We start from the raw sequence: 9,746 nt of genomic DNA on the forward strand, positions 1-9,746 counted from the left end.
ACAATTATGCTAATTAACAATGCTGTATTAATAGGTTTGACTTGTTTGGTTTTAATTATATATCCAGGTATATTCCAACTTTTTCAATCTTTTGGTGCTTTGCCCCCCATTTTTTTTTTTTTTTTTTCATCTTGCATGTGCATGCACCGTGTTGATTCTTATAGACTTTTTGTTTGAGGTGTCCCACGACTCTAGCTCACACGTTCTCTTGTATTCTTGAATTTTAGGATATTGGAGTATTTTAAAATTTTGTAAATAGTAATTATATGGTTTAAGTGAAAATGTTTTATTGTGTTTTAAGAAATTAGAGATAAAAAGTTAGAATAAAACAATAAAGATAAAAAATTATTTCAATATAATTTTTTAATATTATTTTTGTTTTGAAGTTTGTAAAAATATTAATTTTTGTGTTTGAATAATTAGATAATTATTAGATGAAAAAGTTGAAAATTGAAAAGTATATTGTATTTGAACGAAATGCGAGAATGATTTTGAAAATGATGAGAATTCTTATCTTTGCCATACATGCCCTTAGTTTTATGAGGGGAAAAATAACATTTAACAAATCTCTTTTTACAGTATGATTTACAGTACTACTGGTAATCTATGCCGCCCTGCCCACATGCATCCGGTGCACCGGGGTGTCCGTCCCATTTCTACAGTTTTGGCGTAGAGCAGTATGATCTGTGTGATTGTACTTGGGTGACTTTGGTGACTTTGGTGAGTTGAGCTGATGCCTTATATGACCATGACGGCCATCATGGAGTTGTTGTTCATGGTGGTGGTGGGGGGCTCGTTGGCCATTCTCTTTCTTGTGGGAATCTTTCTTCGATTCCTTTTGTACTTTGGATGATTCTTTGAGATTATCCTTATGCAGAGCATCATTTTCAGCTGGAATCGTGTACACGAATGGGCCACTGGGAATGTCATCGAAGTCTTTGAGGGGTTCCAAAGTCTTGACAACAGTTCTTATTGTAGGTCTATTCTTTGGCCTTTGGCTTAGGCATAGATAAGCCAGTGCGGCCGCCTTCCGAGCCCCATTTTCAGAATATTGTCCTTCCAGTCTTGGGTCGATGATTCTGCCGAGTTTCCTGGGATCGCTCAACATTGGCCTTGCCCACTCGACTAGGTTCTGCTCTCTGTGTGGACGGCTCTTGTCCACCGATCTTCTCCCTGTGAGAAGCTCCAACAGTACTACTCCAAAGCTATACACATCGCTCATTGTTGCCAAGTGGCCTGAGAAAGACCGAACAAATTATGATTATTTCCAACGTTTATGTACATTATATCATGTATGGCCGTATCAAAGATTCAAAGATGTAAATTTGTAATTGTATAAATTACCGGTCATGAGGTATTCGGGAGCAGCATAGCCTTCGGTGCCCATAACTCGTGTGGAAACGTGTGTATCATCTCCTTCTGGACCATCCTTTGCGAGCCCAAAATCCGCGAGTTTGGGAGAGTAATCCTGCCAAGAAAGTAAGATCGATAAGGCTTCAAAATCAGGAAAGCAACGAACACACACATGAGCCAGGTCATGAAGTTCAAAGGGACAGGCTTAATTAGCAACAAATTATAATAAAGTGGCACTTACTGAGTCTAACAAGATGTTTGCAGCCTTAACATCTCGATATATAACAGGCTTTTCTGCTTCGTGAAGGAATGCAAGACCCTGTGCAGCTCCTAGAGCAATTTTCATTCTTGTTGACCATGGAAGGCATGCAGAATATCCTGCACTTACGCAAGGTTGACATTAGTATTATTATTTGAGATATCTTTTTCTTAAAACAAAAAGTGTATGCGTAATTTATAGAGAGATTGAGAGCATACTTCTGAATAGTTGATTCTCTAAGCTGCCTCTTGGCATATATTCATATACCAGTACTCTGTGTTCCTCTTCACAGCAATACCCTATCAACTTCACAAGGTGTTGATGCCTCATTTGCCCAAGAAATATCACTTCTGTCTGTGGAAGAAAATGCAGAAAAATGATCAACAATCACTACTAAAGTCTGCAGTCATCATGGAAAAAAGTAAATTACAAGATCTTGGTTGAACAAAAAGCACTATTTACCAGCCACTCCTTGTGGCCTTGGGTGCCATCCAAGTCCAGATTCTTGACGGCGACGGGCTGAGCCTTTAGACCAGGCCTGAGCTTGTCATCAATGAACCCCTTGTGCACGGGTCCGAACCCACCTTCGCCAAGAAAGTTAGACGCCGCGAAATTCTGCGTGATCAGCTTCAGCTCGGCAAGTGTAAAGACATGCAGATTTGATCCAGCAAGAGATATGGAAAGGTCCTCGGAAAGTGTAGTCGAGCTCAGATCAGAGAGTGAAATCCTTTGAAAAGAAGTTTGACTAGCGCACACTTTCTTGGCCTTGGACGGCGGCGGGTATTGAGGCTTGTAACAGCTTATAAATAGTGATCTCCATTCGATTTTCTTGACGGTCATTCTAGCAGGAAACACGTTCTCCAAGCTTCTACTGATTTCTCCGACTCAAAACCACAGGTAAAAATACAGCCGATTTGTCTTACTGTAGATATGTTTCGAAATGCAGAGAAAGAGAACTTTGGAGTATGTATTAGGTTTCGAAAGAGGTGGAATAATTGTGAAAACGGGTATGGATTGGGAGACTTTTATAGGATGGAGACGAAGGCTAGCTATAATATTCAAAGCAGGCACTCCAAAACGGACAAAGAGAAGAGAGAGATGCAACTCCTTACTATCCCCCGTTGATTTTTTCAGGAAGGAATTTTTCCTAGGTCCACTCTCTCTTTCTCTCTCTCTCTCTCTCTCTCTCTCTCTCTCTCTCTATATATATAAACAAACACGGCATAATTAGGTGAATCCTATACATAGAAGTCGAGAAAAGGGGATCCGCAGTCCGGTGAAGAGTTCTCAGGGAAAATACATGTCATTTTAAAATTTATCTGATGACATGTAATTCTTAAATATAATTTAAATATAAATATTTTTAAATTAATAATTACAACTTTCTTAAATTTAAAAAAAAAAAATATAATTTTTTTAAATTTTTAAACAAAAATAATATTATAAAACTATATTTTAACAATATTTTTATTTATTTTTTTGTCTTTTCTTTCTTAAAACTTAAAAAAAAACTCGACTCAAACTATCTTATTAATATTTAGAAATTATCTTAGGATTATTCATAAATTTTTATTTCATTTCACTCCCAAAACCAGCCTTATACATAGTTGGTTTCATGTGATACCAAATGCTCACGAGGAGAAGACGTGACAAGTACAGACCTTTAGGTTTGTTTCGTTTGTATCTGGATCTAGAACTTCATTGTGTGAAAGCATATTCATTGTATTTTTAGCCCGAAAATAAAAAAGAATAAAAAAAAAAAGTCCCAACTAATCAAGAAAACAAAGCCGTGTAGAAAGAAATTATTGGGAAATGGTAATTTTAAAGAGAAATGCTACGTGTAATTGTGAAATGTATAAATATCATACAATCGTTTTAAAAAAAAAAAATTATTATTAAAAATTAATTTTTTTTTGTTAGAATGTACAGTAAAAAAATACTTCAAGCTCAGTTTATAAAATTACTCCACAAATTTTTCTAGTTTGATAAATCATAAGCATTTCCTTTTAGTGACGAAGTGTACTACATAATATAAAATTAGAGTAACACTTAATAAATCTATAACCTAAATATCTTATCAAGAGAGAACAAGAAAATAGAAAATTTTTATATATTTCAGATGGTTTCAAAAATCAATTGAGAAGGATTATATATAGTCCTCCTACACACGGCTGGCCTTAAAGACCATCCTTCAATTGTCATATTAAATGGCAGTAAAACCATACGTTACACTGTAGTTAAGAAAGAGGTCAATCCCACGTGAGCACCCCTCCATCTACAATTTTTTATACAAATCTTATATTTATTTATTTTTTTAAAATAATTATACAATATTTACAAGATGCAACGATCACTCCTCAATTTTCAATAGCCAAGAAAATGGAAAACAGCTTTTTCACATTTTGAAAGGGAAGAAGGCCTATTGTCAAGATCAGCTTGTCCCAGGCCGAAGACAAAATATATAATTAATAAATAGATAAATAAACAAGAAAACAAAGCCGTGCAGAAGGAAATTATTGGAAGGTTTTGTCTGCTACCTAGTACCTAGCAGCTTCCAGTACTGTATTTGGGCTTCTAGAGAGCTTAAAACTCAAATTATATATGATGCACAAGATAATTAACAGCCACATGCATGCATCGATGTGTGATTGAAGAAAACACAAGTAAATTACAAGATCGGTCTGATCTGTGGACTTATTGGGCAGATCAGAATCATCAGATGGTCATGATTCTTCTAGAAGTTGACCTCAGCTACAATAGTGGGACCATTGCTATATATCGAATTGGTGGTTGAGGGGTCATCCTAGCTATTATTTAACTAATAATAAATATAATATAATCAAATGAATTATTCTCTTAGGCAAAACCAAATGAAATTTTAGGCAAATGAATTTACATGGATTTTTTTTTTTTTTATGATAGAACCTCAAATATATGCAATATTACTATTCATTTTAGATTATACCATTTGATCTGATCATATATACTAATACTAATACGTCACATTTCAAGTAGCTCTGCATTTTTTAATATTACTATTATTTTAAAATTTTAAAAAAATAAATTATTTATTATATTTTATATAAAAACTTAAAAAAATTATATTCCGGCCTTAGACATTGCATGCAGTTATTATTAAATGAATTTCACCTTAAAATTAGGACAAGAAATTGTCGGTCACTCGGTTTGACGCAAAGTTAAAAGATTGCTGGTCGTTGAGGTGTGAATGCGTTGTTAATTAATAATTATGGGTCCAAGTAGAGTTTAGAATTAATTAAACTAGTTGAAATTAATTGGACAATACAGCTGTGCAACACGCCACACGGCATGAATGTGTGGATAGGTTAGTCAGTTGGCTTCACAGTTCACACTACAACAGATCGATCGCTGAAGCTTCTGCGAAGGGTAATCTTGGCATACGGAGGAATGTGAGACCACTCTTTCGAAAGTTAATGGGCATAACTGTCATTTTGTAAGAAAAAATTACGACCTGGGGGGACCGCAGTCATGCTGTTCGGCCCCTTGGAATTGCTGTCCTTCTGGAATTGGTCCAAATGACTCAGCTTTTTGTTAAAAAATAATATTAAATTCTGTGGGGCCCAGCAGGTATAATGAGTTACGGTAAACCAATATAGTCTTATATAAATTAAATTTACTTTATAATACAAATAATTTTATAATTTAATATTTTACATCAAATTATATATAAAAGACGTGTCCCACTATCGATCGTGATCATTAACTTGCAAATCGTTACGTGGGTGGCGTGGTATATCTATGACACTTCTGATACTTAAGTCAATAATAATTGAGATAATAATTCACGAATATGCAATCAGATGATTCGAAAGTTACATATTGTCCTTATATATAGGCGTAGAGAATATTTGATGAGTACTATAAATTGATTAGGTTTGTATAATGTTTAATCATTAGAAGATTTATCCCTGATGTATCGGAATTATTTAATCACCACGTTATCCATATTCATAATGTGAGGGTTTATCCACCATAATTAGGGCGGCTAAGGTCTGTGTTAAACTATATGACTCCTTTAAGTAGCTATTTGTTGTGCCAAAACACACACATACACCAACGATGACAAACTAAAGTAAAAACAAACACGATGATGCACATGACACACAATATACGTGATTCAGTAAATTACCTATCAATCTCAACTCACACTCTCTTGGGCCGATTTTCTCTCTCACACAATATGCATTCACTTGACAATTGTTCTCTCTCAAAATATGCTGAAAGTCATACAAAACAAGTCAAATATAACATATTTATAGTAAACGGCGCTGGAAATCCTAATCTGACAAAAACTACGTTTTTCGCTCAAGAAGAGTGTCGAGCGCACCTCGAGCGAACAACCAATGAGCATTGGCTCGAGCGAGGTGTCGAGCGTGGCTTGAACGAACAGTAGGGCTTATATCTCGCTCGAACCTACTATCAAGCGCACCTCGAGTGAACTCACAGGTTGAGTTTCAGTTGAGCCCATTGTCAAGCGCATGTCAAGCGAACTCACTGTTCCTCAATCTTTTGCTCACAGACCAGTCTCCACATGCAACTCAACAATCTCCCACTTGGAGACTGGGTCTCCATATGCTAGCTATTGTTTCCAGTCAAACTCTAGTATCTCTGCAGCTCACAGCTCCCGTCTTCAAGTCAAAAGACGCACTAAAGTTAAGCCCGACTTCAGTTTTCCATATACATCACTCTTAGTCAGCACATCCATTGGCCGATTCACAACTCACACTGCACTAGGAGTATCCAATCTTGAACTGATCTTGGCAACCTCAGCCAACTTTCTCAGGCTTACATGAAGAACGATAAACCTGACTCCCTTTGGCTTCCTCATATGTTTCGAGCAATCATGTCTGTCTTTTTACACTCTTGTACTTCCCTGCACATTACTGGACCCTGATGTTAAATACAAAGAGTTAAATCTCTTACCATGCGCTAAGACTAGCGCATCCTTAATGATCTTCCAAACTCCTCCAAAGAACGCTACTGCATAACCGCTATCATCAAGCTGTCCCACAGAGATCAAGTTTTTTTCTAGATCTGGAACGTGTCTGGCTTACTGTAAAGTCCACACGCCCTTATTTGGAAGTGGGTGATGTGCACATCACTCACTCCCACTACATCCAGTGCCTCTCCATCAGCAGCATACATCTTCCCAAAATCACCAACAACATAATTATGCATGATTTCTCAATATGAGGTGCTATGAAACGAAGCCCCTGAATCCAATACTCAATCATCAATCAGACTATGCACTGCAAGAAGTAAGGCATCATGAATTTCTTCTACCACTACATTCACTGCATGATCCTCAGCATTTTCTTGATTCCCGCAGTTTTTCTTAATGTAGCCCGGCTTGCCACAACTCCAGCACGTGATCTGCTGTCCAGATCTTGTCTTACTCTTCCCCCTGCTCTTGGAGCTTGACCTGTCATGTTCTCTGCCCTAATTGTCAATATTCAGGGCCGATCTTGAACCCGAGCACTCACCCGCGTCTCTTCTACGTACCTCTTCAGCAAGGATCATGTCACGTGCATCGTCGTAGTTCAGTTTCATGTTGCCGGCCGAACTACTCACAGCCATCCTCATGGCCTCCCAACTATTTGGCAGTGATGCCAACAAAATCAATGCTCTGATCTCATTATCAAACTCAATATCTACAGAAGACAGTTGATTTGTGATCGTATTGAATTCATTCAAGTGTTGGGCCATGGACATACCTTCTGCTATCTTCAGATTGAACAATTTCTTCATCAAGTGCACTTTGTTATTAGTTGACGGCTTTTCATACATACCTAATAAAGTCGCCATGAGATTCGTCGTGGTTCTCTCATTTCTGACATTGTGTGCCACTATTTTGGACAAGGTCAGTCGACCAATCCCCAGAACCTATCGATCTAACAAGGTCCACTTAACATCATTCATGCTCTTCGGCTTCTTTCTCAACAGTGGAAGGTGGAGCCTCTTCCCACAGAGATAATCATCGATCTACATCTTCCAATACCTAATATTAGTGTCGTCAAACTTCTCAATCCCGGGTGCTTTCACTTTATCTCCTATTATCATTCTCCTTTAGATCCGACCTTGCCTCTTAATACCAGTTGTTATGCAAAACACACACATACTAAAAATGGCAAACTAAAATAAAAGCAAACACGATGACGCACATGACACATAATATATGTTGTTCGACAAATTGTTTATGTCTACAAAGCTGCATAAATCTTATTAACTAGATGTGCTGCACATATTTTGAAATTAATTGTATCTGATGGCTTGAGAGATGTTAATGACTCGATTGCATAAGTTAGAATGACTATGAGATTTGTGAGATCTTCTCCTGCTAGATTGGAGAAATTCAAAACCGATGCAAAGAATCCGGGCATAACATCCAAGAATGACTTTTGTACTAATGTTCATATAAGATGAAACTCAACCTTTTTTATATTGGAGACGACCCAAGAATATAAGTCAGTTTTTGAATTATTGAGTGATGAAGACATCCAATATGTCAGATATTTTGATGAGCACGAGGGATTAGGAAAACTTATTGATGATAATTGGGAAGTGGTTGTTATCTTTGTAGATTTATTAAGGCTTTTTTACGAGGTGACATTGAAAATATCTGGTTCTTTATACCCTACATCTAATGAGTTTACTCAACAATTATGTAAGGTGAAAAAATAATTGGATGAGATGTGTATGAGTGACCATACTAGGATGTGAGAGATGACATTGATGATGAATGTCAAATATGACAAGTATTGGGAAATTTGAATAGGCAAAATATTTTGTTATATTTAGTTTTTGTTCTTGACCCCCAACTCAAGATTGATGGCATGATACATGATTTGAGATTTGTGCATAAGGTTGCATGGGCTAAGCTTATTAGGGGCATGGTTAGAGACACCATCGGTAGATTGTTTGATGATTTTACCGTGATTAGAGGTGGTAGCGCACCTAAACCTACACCTATCCCAGCACCTCCTCCAGAAGCCGGGGCGGGGAAAAATCATAGGTTGGTGTGGGCCCAAAGCCTATCACAGAACCTCCAACTAGTTCGTCAATCTACATAGGTGAAGTCGAAGGTAGACCGATATTTGGCAGGAGATTTTCTCCCATATACAGAAATGTTTGATATATTAATTTCATGGAAGATCAATGTCGTGAAACATCCCGTTCTTGGAGAGATAGCCCTCAGTATTTTGGCCATGTCTATTAGCACCGCAACCTCAGAGTCGGCCTTTAGTACCGGAGGGCATATATTGAATCAAAAGGATTCAAATTCATGTTCTGAATGTTTTTGACTTTAATGAGGCCGACGAGAAGGAGGGTGGTGATGAACCTAGATCTGGTAATCATTGATTTTAATGTTTCATTTTATTATTTTGATTATATTCATTTAATCGGTATGAATTTCAAATTTAATTGTTGTAGTCATACATGATACGACGTCTAGCTCCGTTGTAGTATGACTTCACCATATTGGACCCCAACCCACCATTGCAATTTGCCATAGATTTGAATTTGTATTGTCCTGTAATTTTTTTTCATATTAATATAATTTTCGATATTTAATAGTTTTTATAATCTTATTGTCCTATGCGCACCACAAGCCTCAATCCTAATTCCAAGCCAAAATTCAAATGATATATTCTCAATGTCGCATCTTGATCCCCATCATCTCATCTTGGTTAGTCAAATTTTAATTTATAATTTTTTAATTTGTTTCTTATTTATAATTCTAATTGATCTTCATATTCAATTGTTAATATTTTAGATTCTATAATCTCATGACTCACTGCAGGCATCACCAAATTCTATTTCCACCATTTGCTACCCGCCCCAAATGTCAATGTCCAAGTTCAAAGTTCCCCATTGTCACTTTTATCATTTATGTTCAAATGTTCAATTGACAATTGTATTTCGATTTTACATATTCACTTCTTTGTAATGTTAATACAATCACAATGTCCCTTTTATATTTGTGATTTTGTAATTGTTTTCTCTTAATTTGTATTATTGTAATAGTTTAGTTATTATAGTTTTATTATAAATTCTATTATTGTAAATTATAATAGCTTAGGAGTTAGGAGTTAGG

The 9,746-nt window shown here is 36.4% G+C and overlaps 1 protein-coding gene across 1 annotated transcript; it reads right to left on the reverse strand.

The window, feature by feature from the left end:
• Positions 1 to 489: 489 nt before the first annotated feature.
• Positions 490 to 2,760, reverse strand: LOC109019815 (serine/threonine-protein kinase RIPK-like). The gene is made up of 5 exons (XM_019002195.2): positions 2,075 to 2,760; positions 1,831 to 1,966; positions 1,595 to 1,731; positions 1,345 to 1,468; positions 490 to 1,236 (listed from the first exon to the last, which is right to left on the reverse strand). Exons 1-5 carry the CDS (start codon positions 2,450 to 2,452, stop codon positions 605 to 607), a joined length of 1,407 nt encoding a protein of 468 aa, XP_018857740.1. The 5' UTR covers positions 2,453 to 2,760; the 3' UTR covers positions 490 to 604.
• Positions 2,761 to 9,746: the final 6,986 nt, after the last annotated feature.

Source organism: Juglans regia, chromosome 10, assembly GCF_001411555.2.
Source record: "Juglans regia cultivar Chandler chromosome 10, Walnut 2.0, whole genome shotgun sequence".
NCBI classification, from domain to species: domain Eukaryota; kingdom Viridiplantae; phylum Streptophyta; class Magnoliopsida; order Fagales; family Juglandaceae; genus Juglans; species Juglans regia.